General features: G+C 47.0%; 1 protein-coding gene across 1 annotated transcript in view; it reads left to right on the forward strand.

The window, feature by feature from the left end:
* The window catches only part of SH3BP5 (SH3 domain binding protein 5), a 76801-nt gene that overhangs the window by 26051 nt on the left and 29202 nt on the right, over window positions 1–21548 (forward strand). The window contains exon 3 of the mRNA XM_015132213.3: window positions 3684–3812. Within this exon, the coding sequence (XP_014987699.2) occupies window positions 3684–3812 (129 nt within the window). The remainder of the gene's footprint in view (window positions 1–3683; window positions 3813–21548) is intronic.

Raw genomic sequence — 21548 nt, forward strand, 5'->3', positions numbered from 1 at the left:
CGAATCTGTGTTTCTGATTAGAATCCTGGGCTTTGACAGCATGCTGCTTCCCACTTGCTGGAAACCAAGTCCTGTAGAAGCTCTGTGGGGCTTCTCTATTCCCTGGGCACTTCCCCCGAGAACAAGGCTAGTCTTGTTTTCTGCCTGTAGAAGCCGCAGCGGATGACCCTAAGCCTGGTCTGATAAGGGAGAAGGCAGAAGAAATCAGGATGATGATGATGGCACAGAACCAGGGGAAAGGGGGCAAAGCCTGTGTTGGATGTGGGATCCAGCCTCGGGAGCTGAGGCGCTCCCATGGGAGGTAGAGCTTTTACCCTCATATTTTGGAATGCCGGCGGCATGTTCAAACCCATCTAGCAAGCCCGCAGCTTGGGATGACGGGATGCATTAGAACTGATCAGAGCCTCCTCTACCCCCATGAGACCCCTGCAATTGCATGTAAATTTTGGCTAGGTGCAGTGGCTTACGCCTGCAATCCCAGCACCTTGGGAGGCCCAGGCAGGTAGATTACTTGAGGCCAGGAGTTTGAGACCAGCCTGGACAACATGTGACACCTCATCTCTACTAAAAATACGGAAAAAAAATGAGCTGGGCATGGTGGCACACGCCTGTAGTTCCAGCTACTTGGGAGGCTGAGGCACAAGAATTGCTTGTACCCGGGAGGCAGAGGTTACAGTGAGCCGAGATCACGCCACTGCATTCCAGCCTGGGTAACAGAGCGAGACTCTGTCTCAAAAAAAATAAAATAACATTTTTCCAATAGTTACTTGTGAGGCAGGCCCCTCTAGCCAATAGAACACGTGTTTTACCAGCAGGTGGGTGTTTAGTCTCCAGCCCCATAGCTGATGATCATGTGTTGTTCCTTTGGAGTATCCACTTCCCCTTTTCTTTTTTTTTCTTTTCTTTTCTTTTCTTTTCCTTTCCTTTCTTTTCCTTTTCTTTTCTTTTCTTTTCTTTTTTTTCTTTTCTTTTCTTCTTTTCTTTTCTTTTCTTTTGAGACGGGGTCTGTCGTCCAGGCTGGAATGCAGTGGTGTGATTTCGGCTCACTGTGGCCTCAACCTTCTGGGCTTAAGCGATCTTCCTGCCCTGGCCGTAGGCACAGGCCACCATGCCCAGCTAGTGTTTTTTTTTTTTGAGATAGAGTCTCACTCTGTTGCCCAGGCTGGAGTGCAGTGGCGCCATCTTGGCTCACTTGCAAGCTCTGCCTCCTGGGTTCATGCCATTCTCCTGCTTCAGCCTCCCAAGGAGCTGGAACGACAGGCGTCGGCCACCACGCCCGGCTAATTTTTTTGTATTTTTAGTGGAGATGGGGTTTCACCTTGTTAGCCAGGATGGTCTCGATCTCCTGACCTCGTGAACTGCCCGTGTCGGCCTCCCAAAGTGCTGGGATTACAGGTGTGAGCTACCGCACCTGGCCACTAGTTTTGTGTTTTATAGAGACAGGGTCTTACTATATCCTCCAGCCTGGTCTTGAACTCCTGGGCTCAAGCGATCCTCCCACCTGGGCCTCCCAAAGTGTTGGGAATACACGTGTGAGCCACTGTGCCTGGCCATTTTCCTTTTTTTTTTTTGAGACAGAGTTTAGCTCTTGTTGTCCAGGATGGAGTGCAATGGAGCAATCTCGGCTCACTGCAACCTCTGCCTCCCAGGTTCAAGTGATTCTCCTGCCTCAGTCTCCTGAGGCTGAGGATTTCAGGCATGTGCCACCACGCCCAGCTAATTTTGTATTTTTAGTAGAGACAGGGTTTCTCAGTGTTGGTCAGGCTGGTCTCGAACTCTTGACCTCAGGTGATCCAGCCGCCTTGGCCTCCCAAAGTGCTGGGATTACAGGCGTGATCCACCGTGCCTGGCCTCCGTTTCCCATTTTTTTAAAACTTATGCATGTGTCCCTCCCTCCCCTAGGTGTGGCTTTGTCAGGCAGATGACTGAGGGAGAGGTAGGGGGGATGTGGGGTTTGAGTCACTGACCTGATCCCTCCTAATAGGTCTTCCTAGACCTGGGATTAACTTATTTAACTTTTTTTTTTTTTTCTCTCATACCTCTTGGATCTGGTTTCTTGACTTTTACAACATGATTAAGCCTTACACAGTCCTCCTTTGCCTTCCTAACTCCTGTCAAGGTCCAAGTTACTAGTTGCTGTCGCCAGGATAGATGGCCACCCCTTATCTCTTGCCATTCTCCACATTCCAGACCTCCGGCCTCCTTTGGTTTCTTGCAAACACCATGCTGTTCCCATTCCCCTCTTATCTGGACACAGGCTCTGCTGCCTGCTTGGGACTCAGTATTTTCTTTCCCTCCCCCGAATTCCTATTCATGCTTTGGACTTTTGTACTCCTCTGGAAGTTTCCTGTGACTCTCCCTCTGATACATGGTCTGGTGCCATTCTTCCCTGCTGAATTCCATGGCGCCTGGACCATTCCTACCTTGTCGCTGACTTTTCTGGAATGGGCTGTAGTACCTACCTCACCCACCAGGCTATAAGTGCCCTGGAGACAGGGCCACGCCTAAGGCCCAGGACCAGGTCTGGCATGTGGTAAATAAATAAATAAATTTGCACTCAGTGTTTAACATTGACAGCATCATTTGGACTGAAGCTGCCAGAGGCGGCTGGACATTCTTCCCCAGAAAGATGTTTAGTCAGCGTTGAATCCATGTCTCTGATTAAAATCCTGAGCTTTGACAACATGCTGTCCAGAGGTCCTGGACAAAGCTTTTTAATCTATACCATGCTATCCAATATAGTAGTTGTTAGCCATGTTAATTAAAAAATTTTAAATATAGTGAATGAATTATTTATTTTTTTTTTTTGAGACAGTGTCTCACTCTGTCACCCAGGCTGGAGTGCGGTGGCATGATCTCGGCTCACTGCAAGCTCTGCCTCCTGATTCAAATGATTGTCCTGCCTCAGCCTCCTGAGTAGCTGAGATTACAGGTGCCCCCCACCGTGCCCGACTAATTTTTGTATTTTTAGCAGAGACAGGCTTAATTTCTAAAGGGTCCATCCTACCGATATCTCCCCACAGTGCACAACATGCTGTGCACATACACAGTAGGTGCTCAGAAACTTTGCGTTGTTGCTCACTAAACTTTGTTTTTTTTTGAGACAGAGTTGTGCTTTGTCACCCAGGCTGGAGTGCAGGGGCATGATCTCTGCTCACCACAAGCTCTGTCTCCTGGGTTCAAGAGATGCTTGTGCCCCAGCCTCCTGAGTGGTTGGGACTGCAGGTGCCTGACACCACGCCTGGCTAATTTTTGTATTTTTAGTAGAGATGGGGTTTTGCCATGTTGGCCAGGCTGGTATCCAACTCCTGACCTCAAGTGATCCGCCTGCCTAGGCCTCCCAAAGTGCTGGGATTACAGGCTTGAGCTAACACGCCCGGCCTGATTAAAATTAAATAAACTAAAAACTCCTTTCCTCTGTCACACCAGCCAGTTCCAAGCGCTCGGTAGCCACACGTGGTTGGTGGCCGCCGCACTGCACAGTGCAGAGCACGGGACGTTTCCGCCGTGGCAGGAAGCTCTTTTGGGCGGTGCTGCTCTAGACACTGTCTTACAAAGGTGCTACTTTAGAGGTCTGTATGTTGGGTAAAGTCCTTTGTTGGTGTTTTTGTCTAGGTCCAGTAGGTGTTTGCAGATCCCTTCTTAAGCCTGAACTGTGTTTCCTCGGTTTCCCCTGGCTGCAGGATGCTCGTCAGAAGTTCCGCTCTGTTCTGGTTGAAGCAACGGTGAAACTGGACGAACTGGTGAAGAAAATTGGCAAAGCTGTGGAAGACTCCAAGCCCTACTGGGAGGCACGGAGGGTGGCGAGGCAGGTAAGATAGCCCCATAGATGTCTCCACTCCCTCAAGCCTCCCTACCCCTCAGTTTTGAGGGTGCCTTTGACTCTGTATCTCCGGCTGAAGGCTAGGAGCTTGAGTCCTATATGTCTTATCTGCAGTGACCCACCCCACCGCAGTCCGCTTCATTTCAGTGCTCGACACTATTAATAGGATGTGAGTGCTGGCATTTGGATGACCCTGCAAGTGGGTGCTCCCTGAGCTGGGGCTGGGTGTGCTTACGGGGACATGTCCAGAACGTGTTCCTCCTCCGCTCCTAATGACAACCTGTCAGGCAGCGGTAGGAAGATGCGCTTCCTCCCTCGTGTTCGCCTCACTCTTGGGAGTGTTTAGCTAGGTGAGTTCTTATACACTCCTCAGCGGATTCTGACTTCCGTGGCCATCGTCCTGCTGAAACTTTGGTTCTTTGTCCTGAGAGCCCAAATAAGAAGCGGTGAAACAGACTGGAAAGGGAGTGGCGGAGGGGAGCTGTGATCAGGCGGTTGCTGGGGGCTGTGTGGAAATGGGTTCTGGTTTAGGAGTTGGTCTTCCTTTGGCTGCTGTGTGACGTGATGTGCCACTTGTGTCACCTGCAGCCCCTGATAGCTACGCCCTGTGAACGGGGAAGGTAAAGAGCCCCCAATAGTTACTGGTACCTGCCGTGTGGCAGGCCCTGGGCTGGGGGCCTGTATTCACCTTCCTCAGCCCGCTTGGACTTCCCAATTAGAGAGCTAATGTGAATCACCAACCCTGTGATGCCTCTTGAGATGAGAGTTCAGATTTCCCAAGAAGATCTAAGCAGTTCGTCCAAATTGTAGTTCACTAGCGAATGACCCAGTGCTGTCCCTGTGGTGTGTTTATTGACACGATAGAGGATGCTGCCTTCAAAAGTGTCCACTTGTAAGAAGATGTTTAGTGAGGCTGGGCATGGTGGCTCACGTCCGTAATCCCAGCACTCTTGGAAACTGATCACTTGGTGGGCAGATCACTTGAGGTCAGGAGTTCGGGATCAGCCTGGCCAACATGTTGAAACCCCTCTCTTCTAAACATACAACAATTAACCGGGTGTGGTGGTGGGCGCCTGTAATCCCAGCTACTTGGGAGGCAGAGGCATGAGAATCGCTTGAACCTAGGAGGTGGAGGTTGCAGTGAGCTGAGATTGTGCCACTGCACTCCAGCCTGGGCAACAGAGCACAAGTATGTCTCAGAAAAAAAAAAAAAAAGAAAAAACTAGCAACAGCAACGCAGTTTCTGAGCACCTACCGTGTATGTGCACGGCATGTGTGTACTGTAGGGGAGATACCAGTAGGATGGACCCTTTGGAAATTAAGTCCCAGAAATCTAGGAATATATTAAGATAGACCCATAGAGAATGAGGCCAGGACTTAACCATTCCTCTTCTTTTCCCTATCTCCATGCATCTCTCCAATTTCTCTTCAAGGGAGCCCCTTGTTGCTTTGGGAGTTCTACCAGGATCCTATATGTGTGTTTGGGTTTTGTGCTCCGAACCCTGAGCTGAAGTTTCTGGTTGGACCTTGCCAGATATGTTGCCTTTATTCCTAGACAGAGTGGCTGCCTGAAACCCTCCTTCCTTCCCTGGCCTGGTGCACTGGACTGTACACTTCAAAGTTCTGATGGCTCGTTGGTCTGTACAAGGCTTGAGCAGCAGCCACTCCCTTTCTCCACTTCCAGCTGGGCCCCGCCCAGGCTTCTAGCATTCCGGGAGAAGAAACCCTTCTCTAAAAAGGACTTTCCAATTCCCACAGATTCCAGCACCCGGAGGCATTCCCCCTCCAAAGTGTCCATGTTGCATCAATCTTTGAGATGCCCCCCAAGTTGAGGATGTGTCCTACCCACTGTAGGCCGAGGTTGTATCATTCTTGACCTGAAACAGAAGTATGGAGGGTTCAGGTTAGGTTTGAGGAGAAGCTTCTAAGGATTTAATTTAAACATTGGATAAATATCGAGGAATTCAGAAAACCTCCTTTCCTGAAAGTCTTTAACACGGGGATTTATGGTTCTGTGATGCCATTTAACCCACGCGAGTCTATTAAAAGCAGGCCATGTGCCCATGCTGCAGAATGATTGAAGGATGCTCTGTTAAAACATCCCGCTGGAGTCGCGGAAGCGGCTTCCCTACCTTAAGTTTCCCTTGCCTGGTCCCCGAGTTCAGGTGTGGGGGCAGAGATGGCTCTAGGGGGCTTTGTGTCAGGGTTTCTCGAGGCTGGTCCTCTGATTCAGGTCGCTCTCTTGGCTGTGCTGATGTGAAACGTGCTCCCGCCTCAGGTCTTTGGACTTGCCTTTTCCTCTGTTTGGTGGTGTCCTAACCCTGGTATTTTCATAGCGTGATTCCTCATCTCCTTCAGGTTTCTGCTCAAATGTCCCTTTATCCATGAGGCCTTCTCAGGCTAACATTTAAAATGGCAATTCCCAGCCCACCATCCCTGCCAGCCCCAGCCCCCATGCCTTGCTTCCCTTTTTCCCTGTGGGCCTTCTCCCCATCTGACCTGTTATAATTTACTTGTTTACAGTAAGTGAAGCTCCACAAGGGCAGAGAGTTTCATTCGTTTGGCTCCTTACCAAGTCTGCAATGCCAGTATACAGAAGGTGCTCAAATAGTGTATAAATCAATAAATGAACAAACTAGTGAATGATGTTGGGGAGCCGCCAACAGACCAGAGGTTCCTCCCCTGCCCTCCCTTGAAGTCATGAGCTTTTCCTCTCCGTTGCTCCTTTACTTACAGCCTCTTTCCCACCCGGTAGCTAGGTAAGCAGATGGAGAGTGGCATGACTGGCAAATCCAGCCTTGTCTGGGTTGGGTTCATTCAAATCTCATTTAGCAGGTGGGTCCCCAGCTGGCTGTGACACATCCTGAAGCGGATTTCACACCACTCCCTGTTCTTCTGCACCCCAAATCTTCTTTGATGGCAAAAGAGGTAGGAGGGAGCTGGCTGGGAGGCTCCTAGTCTGTTGGGAAGCAGTGGATGGTGGCACCTCTCCATCTCTTCATCCCTTCTCTTGGCCAGTGAGGACAATAGGACAATTACTGAGTCCCTTGGGCAAGGCACTGAGTCATCTGGTCGAATCAGATGATGCCCAGGTCCTGGGGATGAGTGAGTCACTCTTAATGGGCAGAGCCGAAGATGAAGATGAATGTTGAGAGCGTCCTGCCTGGCTTTATGCCTGCAAGCCCTCCCCGTAATCTCCTTCCTTCTTGCAGGTGGGCAGGAAGAAGCAGGGTAGAAAAGGTTAGATTCCTAACCTAACTCCTACCCCTCAACCCCAAGGGACCTTGTTGGTCAATAGCGAAGGAACTGGAAGGATGTTCAAAGGCTGAGGCAGGGCATGGATGTCACATTTCATCTCTGTGGAGGACGGGCTGCTCAGGCCAGATGGATGAGCTTGTTTGTGTGCGAATGTTCCTCTCACCTTCCTGATGGTGAGGGGGGCGATGTCCACCTCCAGCTGCTGCCAAGTGGGGCTTCCTGTTTTCTTCCTCTGTTCTTGTCCCCACCCCCTTCCTTTTTATATTTACAAACCTCTCTGGCTATGTACAGCAGGGAATGGTGCCTGAGAGACTCCTTCAGATAGCAGTTCCTTCTACTTCGACTCAGGAGGCTCTGCATCCTCAGGGTCCCTGCGTCCTCGTTCATGAAATGCTGGCGGTCAAGGGAACAGCCCTGCCTATCTCATGAGGTTGGCCTTAGGATTTAAGTGAGATAGTGTGTTTGACAGCGGAATCCCAGCATGAGCTTGGGTTTCGGCTTCATTAAAAAAGTAGAATTTATTATAGAAAATTTAGAAAATAGACAAAAAAGAAGAAAATAAGTCCCAGTACCTTCTCTTACTATTTATATCCCATTTTTTAAAAAAAGAAATCATGATAATTACACATGTATCAATGCGTTTTCTACTTTTGATGGTTACATTATTACGATGTGAGAGACAGTCCTTATTTGTAGGAAATAGCAACTACAAAAAGTATTTGGGGGGTGATGGAGCATCAGGTCCTCACTCAAATGGTTGAATGCAAAAAGTTATTTGTACTGCACTTTTTCTTAACTTTGTGAATATTTTGAAATAAAAGTACGTATGCTATTTGAAGAAAAATAAGATAGTGTAGTGGTGGTTTTATATGTCTGGAATATCCATGTCTATTCAGCATCTCAATTGAGGGTACTTGAAAGGGAAAAACCTCCTACACCTGATTTTCTGTGAAGAGTTTACAAAGATTTGTAATTTCAGCCTGAGAAACATAGTGAGATCTTGTCTCTATATGAAATAAAAAAAAATTATAAAATTAGCTGGATATAGTGATATGTGCCTGTGGTCCCAGCCCTCAGGAGGCTGAAGCAGGGGGATTGCTTGAGCACAGAAGTTCAAGACTGCAGTGAGCCATGATGCCTCTTGTCCTCCAGCCTGGGTGACAGAGCAAGACCCTGACTTAAAAAAAAAAAAATCTAATTGTTGGGCTGGTAGAAATTGTACTGGTTCATTAAAAATTTGCATCAATTTTACTTTTCCTGATATGAGCTCATTTTCCAGCCAATGAGTCAGATCCAGTTCTGTGATCTTGAAAACCAAGTCCAAATTCTGCCAAGCAGAGGTAGAACGTGATGTGTGTTTTCTATGCCAGGTTGGGGGCAGGGCACTGGCTTTGATTTGAGAGTTTTTGTCCTTGAGCCCAAGCTTGTTTTTAAGCTTTGGCATATCTGCTTTGACATATCTGCCAGCCCATCTGGCCTTCAGCATGTGATGGGGGAGCAGTCTGATGAGGGCAGAGCCCGTCTGACTCAGTGACGCTGAAAAGCAGGGTGTATCTTGCTTACCTGGCTCCCTGGGTGCTGACTGGTCTAATAGTGGCTTTGGACCTGTCATTTTATTGCTGTCAGTCCCAACCCTTATTTTCTCCTCTTTAAGAAAATTGTGGTAAGGTACATACAACACAAAATATACCATTTTTACTCTTCTTTTTTGCCTCTCCCCCATTTTAACCGTTCTTAAGAATGGCATTAAGACATTCACACTGTGGATGCACATTCACTTGCTGTGCAGCGCTCACCACCATCCACCTCTAGAACCCTTGCATCTTCCCAGACGGAAACTCTGTACCCGTTCAACACTAACTCTCCATTCCCCGCCTCTCCCAAGCTCAGGCAACCACCACTTCTGTTTTCTAGTTCTGTGAATTTCACTACCCTAGGTACCTCATGTAAGTATTGAGGAATCATATAGTATTTGTCATTTCGTTACTGGCTTATTTCACTTAGCATAATGTCTTCAACATTCATCCATGTTACAGCATGTGTCAGAATTTCCTTTCACTGAATGTATATACCACATTTTATTTATCTATTCATCCATGGACGTTGGGCAACACTTGTTATTTTTGAATGGTTAGAGTGTGTCAGAAGAGAGCAGAGCACTTTGCAAACTTGATGGGCAGCATAAATGCAAAATAGTGGGGGTTATTTAGTGCTGAAAGTTACCTGTTTTGTGCCTGTGGGGCCATATAAGGCCATGTCTTACATATAACCTCCTTTAGAAAAGGAGATGTCCTTTTCTAAAGGAGTGGAAAAGCATTTGAAACTTGTAGAGTGACTTGTAGGCTCACCTCTTAAAGGCTGTGGGACCTTTGGCAGGTTACCTAATCTCTGTGCCTCAATTTTTTTTCATCCATAAAATGGAGTTGGCTGGTTGAGGGATCTCAGGCCTGTAATCCCAGCACTTTGGGAGGCCAAGGCAGGAGGAATGCTTGAAGCCAAGAGTTCGAGGCCAGCCTAGGCAATGTAGTGAGACCCCCATCTCTACAAAAAGTAGCCAGGCATGGTGGTGCATGCCTGTATTCCTGGCTACTCAGGAGGCAGAGGCAGGAGGGTTGCTTGAGCCCAGGAATTCCAGAGTGCAGTGAGCTATGATTGTGCCACTGCATTCCATCCTGGAGGACAGGGTGAGACCCTGTCTCTTAAAAAGAAAGAAAAGTTGTATTATCAGTTAGCTTTTGCTATGAAACAAACCACCCTAAAACTTAATGGCTTAAGACATTTATTTAGCTTATGGTTTTGTTGGCCAGTTTTTCTGATCTTGGGCTTAGAGCTGATCTCTCACATTTACAATCAGTTGGTGGTTTAGCAGGAGGGCTGGCTGATCTTGGCCTTGTCTATCAAGCAGTTGGTTGGTGGTCAGCTAGGGTAGCAGGGGTGACTGGGCCACATGTATCTTTCATCCACCAGGCTAGCCTGGTCATTTTCATACAGTGTTGAGATTCCAGGAACAAAAAGGGTGAACCCTTTTCAAGCCTCTGCTTGTTTCATGTTTATTAACATCTTATGGGCTAAAGTCAGTCATGGGGCCAGTCCAAATTCAAGAGTTGGGAACGATAAACTCTACCTGCAAAGTATTCTAGCTACTTTTGCAGTTAACTACAGCGATTGAATTAGTACGTGTAAAGCATTTGGATCCAACAAATGTAAGATTATCCCAGATGTATTTTTCTACCAAATGTTGAGTATCTGGTGAACGTGCTGCCTCGTAATAAAAAAAAGATCACCACCACAAAGAACCTATTGGTAGAAGAGGGAACAGGCCTCTCCTGGCTGGGAGGGGGCTATGGAAGATAGATTGTGCCAGGTGTATAAGAGTGAGCCCAGGTAGGTTGAGTGCATAGTGAGTTATTTGTGAGGACAGAATGTGCTGGAGGATCGAAAATGATGAGGGAGGGAGTAGCTGACTTACCTGTTGACTGATCAAAAGCACTCTATGCTCAAAGGTATAGTGTGGCATGGGCCTTGAATGGATGGAGAATTGTGTTTCGAATGAAATGAAATGGGTCAAGCGTATCAATTAATCTTCTGAACTATTATGTTAATCCTAGAAGAACAGAGTATTATAGCGGTCCTTTATTGGGAAATTCTAGGCATTGATTTTGTTTGTAGAAAACCTTCCATGACCAGGAGTGGTGGCTCATGCCTGTAATCCTGGCACTTTTGGAGATTGAGGTGGGAGGATTGCTTGAGCCCAGGAGTTCAATAGCACCCTGGGCAACATGGTGAGACACCATTTCTTTAAAAAAAAAAAAAAAAAAAAAAAAGCAGACATGGTGGTGCTTGCTTGTGGTCCTAGCTACTTAGGAGGCTGAGGCAGAAGGATTGCATGAGCCTGAGAAGTCAAGGCTGCATGGAGCTGTGATTGCACCACTGCACTCCAGTCTGGGTAAAAGGGTGAGACCCTGTCTCAAAAAAAAAAAAAAAAAAAAAAAAAAAAGGAAAAACATTTCATAAGTGGAGAATGAGAGGATGAGAGCCTGGAGAGGCTGATGTTCTGCAAAGGTGGGATATAAACTCAAGGATATGTCAAATGTAGGTTATTACTTCACAGGTCTGGGTGGGGATTTTAAAAAATTTATTATTTTCTTTTCTTCAGTAGCTATTGACTGAGCACCTATTGTATGCCAGGTGTTGTTGTAGCCACTTGTTGACTTATCAAGCGTAGAACAAAGATCCTGTCCTTATGGAGCTGACATTCCCCTCATGGCAGTCTTATAAAAGGGTGTGGGATGGGCTGTTTTGAGCAAAAGTAGAATCTTTGTTACTGACCTGGATAGGGGTGTGTGTGTGTGTGTGTGTGTGTGTGTGTGTATACACACACCCCTACACACACACACACACACACACACATATATATATATATATATATATATGACTTCTCCATTTGAGATATGGAGTGAGACTATGGGAGGATTATAGCAGGCCAGGGGATTGGCAAAGAAAAGCATCTCCCCTTTGTCTGCGCTGGCCATTGTGTAGTATACAGTTGGTCTGTATCCTCCACGAACTCCATCTACATGAAGGTGGTGCTAAGGCAGAGGTAGATACAATCAATTCTCATTATCTGTGGTAGTCATATTCTATAAAGTTGCCACAGACACTGAATTGGCAAGTACCAAGGTTTTGCTCCTACGGGAAATAGAGGGATAGGTTCCTAAGAGCCTCTGGTCACAACATTTTTGTCAGCCAATCAATACATAACTTTGTTATATGTGTGTTTCTGTTTAAAGACCCCTTATTTAGTATGTTTCTTATAATCAATTATATGCAATATGTCTTGATAATAAAACACTAGTTGCAAAGGGTTGAATGTTCTCCTAACTCTGGGTGATGTGATGGTAAACTTCTTTGGCTCTTAGCCTCATGATGATGCTGTCCACTCTGCTTTTTTAATCTCTCGTGACCTCGCAGGCTTAGTGCCAGATGGAATCCACAAATCCAGCCGCACTTTCATTTTTTCCATAGCTTCATCATGCACAACGGATGTTACTTTAGCACTTAACTAGAGTGAACTAATGTTCAGATTGGCAAATTTCCTCTTCCTTTTTCTGCATGTGTCGTTTTGTTGACTCATTAACACTGAACTCACAGCCAACAGTGGTATAACTTCTGCCTGAACGAAGCTCATCTAATGCAAGTATTTTCTCCATAAGGCACATCACAGCCTTCTTGTACTTAGGAGCACTAGAAAGCACTTAATTGCTATACTTGGAGGCCAGTTTATAGAGAAAAATCATCAACAAAAAGCACAAAAATGTCAAAGACACAGCACTAAAAGGACCGAGGAAAGGACACTTGTTTTCAGTGTGGGAGCCGAAACAAGAAGGCAGAGTAGCTTCTTGTTGGACATCAGCCAGAAATGTATGTATCAGGTGGCTCATTTTTTCACACTCTGTGCATGTGGATGGATGGCCCCAAGAGCCCTGCGAGTGTTGATTTTGGGGTTACAAATAAAGCTTAGTAAGGAGGTAAATTAAAAAATATGAAGCTGTGAATAAGAGGACTGACTGTATTTGCCAAGAGCCACACGGAGAGGCTTATTTGTTAGTGCGCTGAACCACGTGGCTCTGATGTAGATGGCAAAGGGAAGAAGCCAGGGAGTGTGTCACTGTGTGTGTTTATTGGCGGGGGATGCTGCCCATTAGGAAGGCTTGAGGGGAAAGGCACACTGCACACTCCGAAGCACAAGAGGGAGGCTGGCTGGTAAAGACAGAAGAGTGGAGATCTGAGGGAAGGGGTCGGTGTGGAGGTGTGGATATGAATGTGGGTAAGGAAGCCAGAGCCTTGGAAAGAGAGGCTTTTAGGACTAAAGGCAGTTTTTGAGCTCATTCATGCAGTTATTTCCCTGTGTGCCTCTGCCTCTTCTGGGCTGGGGTAACTGAGAAGCTCTTGTTCCAAGAATCTGGAATCCTTGGGACCTTTCCCCTCATGTTGCCCTGTTCCTGCTAGGACTTCAGCGTGGCTTTGTCATGCCTTCCTTCTTCCCAGTCACTTTCATTTCTACAGAGCCACTTGCCTGCCTGGGGGCCCTTCTTGCCACGGGACTTTGGGTGAGGAGGTCTGGCTCAGTGACGTTCATCCCTGTGGCCCTGGTCACATTCCCCCTGGGTGGCCACAGGCCAGTTCCTGGGAACTGCGTCATTCCTGCTGCCCAAAGTAAGGGCACGTAGTGGAATGACGGGGCATCTGTCTCAAAGCAGAGTTCCTGGAGATTTATGGCAAGAACGGAGCGTGGACTCTTAACTCTCTCTTGCCTGAAAGATGGCATCCTGCCTGACAGTCTTGGCTGAAGATTCTGGGAAAGAAGCAGCTGCACTTTGGAATCTTGGAATCTTGAATTAGGACGGGGTCAGGAGGGAGATGAGTGGCAGCTTTCGACCCAGGTCAAAGCTCCTGACACAGAGAAGTAGATTTTTGGGCTTCTGCCAGAAGGGTTGCACCTCCTGCTTGGCTGGCTCTGCCTCAGGCGTCTGGGGCTGGAGCAGGGACAGTGTTGCTGATCTTGAGTTTTTCTTTTTGTTTCTTTTTTTCCTTTTTTTTTTTTTTGAGACAGAGTTTTGCTGTTGTTGCGCAGGCTGTAGTGCGATGGCACGATCTTGGCTCACCGCAGCCTCCGCCTCCTGGGTTCAAGCAATTCTCCTGCCTCAGCCTCCTGAGTAGCTGGGATTAGAGGCATGCGCCACCACGCCCAGCTAATTTTGTATTTTTAGTAGAGACAGGGTTTCTCCACGTTGGTCAGGCTGGTCTCAAACTCTTGACCTCAGGTGATCTGCCCGCCTCGGCCTCCCAAAGTGCTGGGATTACAGGTGTGAGCCACCACGCCTGGCCTAGGTTTTCTTTTCTGGTGGTGCCATGGGCCACTTGCATTCCACCCCATTCCGTCTGGCAGGTGGCAGGAAGCCCGCATGGGGGACTGTTTGCAGGCAGGTCTTAGCCAGGAAGCATTGGGCTGGAGGAGCTGCTCTCTATCACCTTGTCATTTGGGAGGTTTGTCATGGGCAACTCCCTTTTTCTTGTCTCCTTTGCTATTCACAGAGGCATGGCTGAGCCCCAGTTGGTGCTTCCGGGCAGGCAGTGTTCTTTCTGAAGCTAACAGGTGTGGTTTGTCACCACAGCATAGTGGTTAGAGGGGAAACAGGGTGTGGAGTTGGGTTCCCTGAAACCACGATGCTCTTCAGATGTTTCCTTCTTTCTTCTCAACTGTACCCTGCTTTCAGTAAAATGATTGCATGGACGTGGTTAGCCCCTTCCCCTCTGTAAACCACAGGCATTCCCTGGCAAGAGTGGTAGAGTGATGAATTTTTCAGTTAAAGGAAATCAGACCATAGGTTGTATTTCTGCTACGAGTTTCATCGACACAGGCTGGCCTTTTTATGTTGCTTGGCAACGAGGTTTGGGCCCCTGGCCAGATGGCTGTGCACTCTTGGTGCACCTTCTGTTCCTTTCCTGACTCAGAGGATGCCCCTGCTTTCCTTCCTTTCTTTTCCACTTCTTCCTGAGCCCTCCCAGTTGTGACTTCTATGAAAATCTACCCTGAAGAATCTGATGAAATTATTCATGCTGAGAAGTAAATGACGGATAAGACTTAGAGATTTATGGTCTCTGGGCCTTCAAGTGGTTCTGACTTACAAATATTCCCATAGCTTAGAATACCCTGCGTCCAACCTGGTGGGACTGCGTATTCCCAACTCGGGGTTCGTCATGCTGCAGGAACCTCTCCACATGTGAGAGACAGGACACCACCCTTTACACCAAGTGGGAAATGCTTGGAAGTGCAGGCTGTAGGTGGAGTTTTCATTTCTACACAGTGGGATGACCTTGTGGAGTTTAAGCCAGAAGTAAGATTGGCAGATAGAACACAGGAATTTCAGTTAAATTTCAGATTATGTTTTAAAGTATAAATTTGTTCTATGCCGTATTTGGTACATAAGCTAAAAAAACTGTGTACCTGAAATTCAGATTTAACTGGAAGGCCTGTACTTTTATTTGCTAAATCTGGCAGCCCTACCAAAAGGGAATTTGTAGTGTTGATCCGCCAGAGGGAGAAAGTAGTTTTGGGGTCAGCTGCCCTGTCTTGGGGTTCCTGAATCCACGGCATGTGGAGCTGTGCAGGGACCCTGGCTCCCACTTTGTCATTCCTTAGCCTGTAGCCTTGAGCGGGCACAAGTGAACACAGCCAGGAAAGCTGAGTGATATTAAAAACATGCAAATGCTCGCGCTGCTGTTCTAGCTACTCCCAAGCCTGGTGGTTCTGGGACGAAATTGAGTTTCTAAGATAAGGAGCTGGGTCTAGGATTTTTTTCTGTCCCCCACCAACCCTCACTAGCTTGGTTTTGCTGAGAGCTAGTCAGCTCCTGGTAGAATTCTGAAGGGCTTCATGGGAGGCCACATCAACTGGGTCTCTTCTGAAGAATCTTCTAGAATGTGGGTTCCTCAGCTATGTCTTCCCCTGTCTCCTCCAGCCACCTCCTGTTTCTGCCTCCCACCAGTTCTTTCCCCTTCTCCATTCTTGATGGCCTTTATTAGTTTGATATTTGTTAGTTTCTTCCATTTAAAACTTTCGTGGGCATTGGGGAGTTTACCTTCTCGTACAGGATGGAGCACCTGTTTGCTTCAGTTAAGGCAATGATGGGCTCTGGTTAGGAAGCCCTACTTCGTAGGTTTCATTTTGGGGAAGTGGTTTATTTTTACTTTTCTTTTAGAAACGGAGTCTCGCTCTGTCACCCAGGCTGGAGTGCGGTGAAATTATTCATGCTGAGAAGTAAATGACGGATAAGACTTAGAGATTTATGGTCTCTGGGCCTTCAAATGGTTCTGACTTACAAATATTCCCATAGCTTAGATACCCTGCGTCCAACCTGGTGGGACTGCATATTCCCAACTCGGGGTTCGTCATGCTGCAGGAACCTCTCCACATGTGAGAGACAGGACACCACCCTTTACACCAAGTGGGAAATGCTTGGAAGTGCAGGCTGTCGGTGGAGTTTTCATTTCTACACAGTGGGATGACCTTGTGGAGTTTAAGAACACAGTGAACACCTGCAAGCTCCACCTCCCAGGTTCAAGTGATTCTCCTGCCTCAGCCTCCCAAGTAGCTGGGATTACGGGTGTGTGCCACCATACCTGGCTAATATTTCTTCTTTTTTTTTTGAGACGGAGCCTCGCTCTGTCGCCCAGGCTGGATTGCAGTGGCGCAATCTCGGCTCACTGCAACCTCTGCCTCCCGGGTTTAAGCAATTCTCCTGCCTCAGCCTCCCGAGTAGTTGGGATTACAGATGTGAGCCACCACGCCCGGCTAATTTTTTGTATTTTTGGTAGAGATGGGGTTTCACTGTGTTAGCCAGGATGGTCTCCATCTCCTGACCTCGTGATCTGCCCGCCTTGGCCTCTGAAAGTGCTGGGATTACAGATGTGAGCCACTGCGCCCAGCCTAATTTTTGTATTTTTGTAGAGACGGGATTTTGTCATGTTGGCCAGGCTGGTCTCAAGCTCCTGACCTCAAGTGATCTGCCCGCCTTGGCATCCCAAAGTGCTGGGATTACAGGCGTGAGCCATCCTGCCTGGCCTGAGGAAGTGGTTTAAATGGAAGTAGCAAAAAGATGCCCTCTGCTCATCAATTCACTGTAAGCCCCAAGTGTATGCCCCAACCCTTTGTCAAAGCACCACACCCCAGAGAAAGTGCTTTGTGTTATTTCTAAAAGCAGTGGCACATCAAAATCTTTTGAGGTTTTCGCATTCTTTGAGTTTACGTCTCTTGATCTCAGGGTAAGGCCAGCTTAGTGAAGGTTCTCCTTATATAGAGAAGGGGAGGTGTCTGTTTTCACACTGACCTGGGCACTCATCCAAGGTGGTAGAAAGTATTTGCAGTGGGCTCTTTATTGAGAGCAGCTGTTGGAAGGAAATCATGAGGTGTAAGGTGCTGTATTAGTTTATGTGGGCTCCTCTTCTGCCTAGCCACATATCAACACCCAAGGCCATAGGAAAATATATGGACGAAGGTATGTGGCCTGAAATTTTGAAATCTACATTTTTTGTGCACAAAATAATAGCTGTATCATCTATCAATTAGGAATTATGTTTGATTGTAAGCAACAGAACTCAAAAATGTGGCCTAAACACACAAGGATTCCGTCTCTCAACTAACCGAAGACCTAAATTAGGCAGTCCGGAATTAGTGCTGTGATTTCATGGTCATCTGAAACCTAGTGTTCTGTTTGCTGCTCACATCCTGGTATTTGAGTCCAATCTTCCACGTCACCTCGTGGTTGAAGATGGCTCCAGGAACTCCAGCCATCACATCTGCATTTCAAGACAGAAGGAGGAAATGAGGAAGGGATATATGTCCCTTCTATTTTAAAGAGTCTACTTGGGAGTCCCAGACAACACATTTTCCATTCATTGCTAGAACTTGGTCAGGTAGTCACAGGTAGCTGCAAGGGAGGCTTGACTTGGAGTCTTTTAGCTAGCCAGGCAAGGTTGTTTTAAGGGCGAAGCGGGGAATGGATATTGGGAGCAGCTAACAGACTGCCATGTTGGTACTATAGTTTATCTTCTAGAAAGGCTGTGAGTTAGAAGGAGTAAAAGGTGGGCATATGTTACGCACAGAGCAGGCATAAGACTCTGTTGAGCGTGGGAATACAGTAACTACCTGTATCTCCGTATCTACCTGTATCTCCGTATCTACCTGTATCTCCGTATCTATAGTAACTACCTGTATCTCTCTGCTACATCACTTCCCTCCCTTTATGTTGTATGGAAAACCTCCTTACCCATTCTACATTATGTTGGAGATTTGTGAGGAAATGCTAGCTTCTCATAAAGTGTGTGTTTTGTAAAGTCACAGAATCCATTCATTCATACTTTAACAGATACTAAATGAGTCATTTCTCATTGTCACTTTTTTGGTGCAGTCCCTCATGTCTTACCCAGACCATTGAAATAGTCTTTTTTTTTTTGCAACAGGGTGTCTCACTCTGTCACTCTGTCACCCAGGCTGGAGTGCAGTGGTGCAATCCCGGCTCACTGCAACCTCTGCCTTCCAGACTCAAACAGTCCTCCCACCCTACCTTACAGGTGTGCACCACCATATCTGGCTAATTTTGTATTTTTAGTAGAGACAGGTTTTCACCATGTTCCATAGGCTGGTCTCGAACTCCTGAGCTGAAGCGATCCACTCACTTCAGCCTCCCCAGGTGTTGGGATTACAGGCGTTAGCCACTGCCCCCGGCCTGAAATAGCCTTTCAACTGGTCTTCCTGTCTCCTGGAACCTCCATTCCTCCCCACTGCCTCGCAGTTGAATTATCTTACCAAAGTCAGTTCTGCTGATAGCCCTGCTCAAAAATTTTAGTATATGTGATAGTTAATTTTATGTGTCAACTTGACTGGGCTACAGTGTCCAGATATGTGGTCAAATATAATTCTGATTGTTACTGTGAGGGTGTTTTTGGATGACATAAACGTTTAAATCAGTGGACTTTCAGTAAAGTCGATTGCCCTCCCCAGTGTGGGTGGTCCTCATGCAATCAGTTAAAGGTCTGAATAGAGCAGAAGAGGGACCCTCCCACCAGCAAGAGAGAATTCTGCAGCAGACGACCTTTGGTCTTGAACTGCAAGAGAAGTTCTTTCCCGGGTCTCCAGCCTACTTGGAGATTTTGAACTCTGCAGATTTTGAACTTGCCAGCCTCCATAATTGCATGAGCCAATTCCTTATAATAAATGTTTATATAAACATCCTATCAGTTCTGTTTCTTTGGAGAACCCTGGCTAGTACGGAACATTTCTTCTGTCTCCAGTGTCAAGCCCAAATCTGACCACAGCGCACAAAGCTTTTCACGGCCTGGCCTGGCCCCTCTTGTCTTTCGGCATCTGGACTTCTCTGTGCTGTGGTTCAGTGTATGTGCACGTCACTACTCACAATTGCAGGGTACATTGTGGTGTTCTACTCATGATTTCTGATGACATCAGGGAATGTTTTGCATCATTGCATAATCTAGTCTTTGCCTGTGACTTCTTTCTTCCTAGACTGACTAGCTCTGCGATGTTCAAAATAATAGCCATTAGCCACACATAGCTGCTTAAATGTAAATTAATTAAAATGAAGCCAAAAATTCATTGATTCACCCTGGCAGGCCACATTTCAAGTGCTCAATAGCCACACGTGGAGGCTGGCTACTATTTTGGGACAGTGCAGATAGAGAATATTTCCGTTACTGCAGAAAGTTCTGTTGGACAGCACCGCTTAGCTTTTACCCTTTGCTGGATTAAAAAGAAGGCACAAGTCAATGTAACTTTTATGAACCCTTCCTGTAGCCCCGCTCCCTCAGCTTTTTGTCAGCTCTGCTTCTTTGAGAACTTGAACGTTACGGATGTCATCCTCTGAAAACAGACATGTGCATGGGTGTGTAAATTATAACTTCACGGCATATATCGCGTTCCTTTAAATATGCATGTCATGTGGGTTAATATGCACAAGCTCATGCTACATAATGCTTTCTTATGACAGTTGACACTCTGTACTGCTTACTGCGTGCCTTTTCTCAGCACTTTATATGTATTAACTCACTTATTCCTCGCAGCAACCCCCTGAGCTAGGTTCTGTTATTATCTGTGTTTTACAGGTGAGGAAACTGAGGCACGGAGAAGTAAGAAAGTGCTCAGGGTCACACAGCTAATGAGTCTAGAAGCCTGAGTCTTGATCTGTGTTCCTAACCTTTAAACCATGGGTTAAGAAGCCTGCCCTGGAACTGTGAGCTCCTTGAGAGCAGAAATTGCATCTTATCCTTTCTGCATCTTCATGTTGTGTGGTGCAAAGTAAAGGTGAAAAATGAGTACTTGCTATAAAGAGGAATGCTTGAGGCCCGGCATGGTGGCTCATGTCTGTGATCTCAGCACTTTGGGAAGCTGAGCCTAGGAGTTCAAGACCAGCCTGGGCAACGTGGCAAAACCCCATCTATACAAAAAATTAACTGGACATGGTGGTGTGCTCCTGTAGTCCCAGCTACCTGGGAGGCTAAGGTGGTAGAATCTCCGGAGCCTGGGAGGTTGAAGCTGCACGTAGCCGTGATTGTGCCACTGCACTCCAGCCTGGGCGACAGAGTGAGGCCTTGTCTCAGAAACAAAACAAATAAAGGAATGTTTGGAATTGACAGAATTACAAAGACTTAAGGTGTAATCATTCAGCCCTGAGACATTTGGATTCCTCTGTGTGGATATCTTATCCTTTTTCATTCTCAGTTCCATTGGCTGCAGTTTGTTCCCAGCCATTTAGAGCTGGGAGAAGGCCCCTGAGTTCCTCAGACCTGCTTTGCTTGGCAATACCAGGTGGAAAGGAGAGCTGCCAGGAACCTGGGCTCACATGGAGAGCCCCTGCCACACCAGATTGTGCCAATTCTGCCTCCCCAGGTCGGGGCGGAGCTGCTGTCTTGGCCCCATCTCTAGGCCATTCCCATCCTTCCACAGACCCCTGGATGGCCTGAAGTGGTCTGGCCTCTGGCAGCCAGAGGGGCCCCTGGCTGTGTGTGCCCTTGTGCTCTGATGCTGTTTCTGACAGCCTGCTCCGGCTGAGGCCATATGCTGAGTGTCTTTGCACTTGCATGATAATAGATCCCTCAGATTTTCGTATGCTACGCTTACCAGAAAGGTATGTTGTGCTAACTCATGTTTATATTAGGCCCTCATTTTCACCTGTGTCCCTCTGACCTTGAATTCCTTTGCAGATCTTGCAGGCAATAGTTAAAATTAAGCCGAGTTATGCAGATCCAGAAGTAAAGTTAGATTGGAGGTAGGGGTTTGACGTTTCAGTGAACCAGTTGCTCCTTTGGCTGTGCTTAAGTGTACCAGGCAACAAACAGTACTGAATGACCCAGGGAAGTCTGAAATGCTGAGGTGGAAAGAGGAGAGCCAATGTTCCTGGCTACTGGAGGGCTTGGCAGAGCACCTGTTTCTAAGTGTGACTTCTCCACCATACTGGTGGTGGGGACTCACGGTGCCTTCAAAGAGTTTGCGGTCTTGTTGAGAAGACCAAGTGAATAGTAAAGTAATTCATGAGATGTGTTCCTGATATGTTCAGAGTGTTGGGCAGGTTTCAAAGTACTTTTTTACATATACTATTTTATAACATGGCAAACTGACAAAAGAAGTACAGAAACTTGGTCCTATGAAGTCAGAGAGGGTGAATTTTTTCCCAGGCTTAATTTCCTGACGCCCCATTGGGATCTGGGTTATGTATCACCCAGCTTGGAAGGGGTGAGGTTGAGCGGAGAGGGGGAATCAGTTAGATCTTGAGAGAATGGCGTTCATATGACACGACTTACTGTATACAGTTTGATTATTCAGGTGAGTTTTTCCGTCACCCCAAATGGCCATTTTCAAGGATAAACATGTCCAGATAGACATTTATCTAATTGC

The sequence above is a fragment of the Macaca mulatta genome, chromosome 2 (genome assembly GCF_049350105.2).
Source record: "Macaca mulatta isolate MMU2019108-1 chromosome 2, T2T-MMU8v2.0, whole genome shotgun sequence".
In the NCBI taxonomy this organism is placed as follows: domain Eukaryota; kingdom Metazoa; phylum Chordata; class Mammalia; order Primates; family Cercopithecidae; genus Macaca; species Macaca mulatta.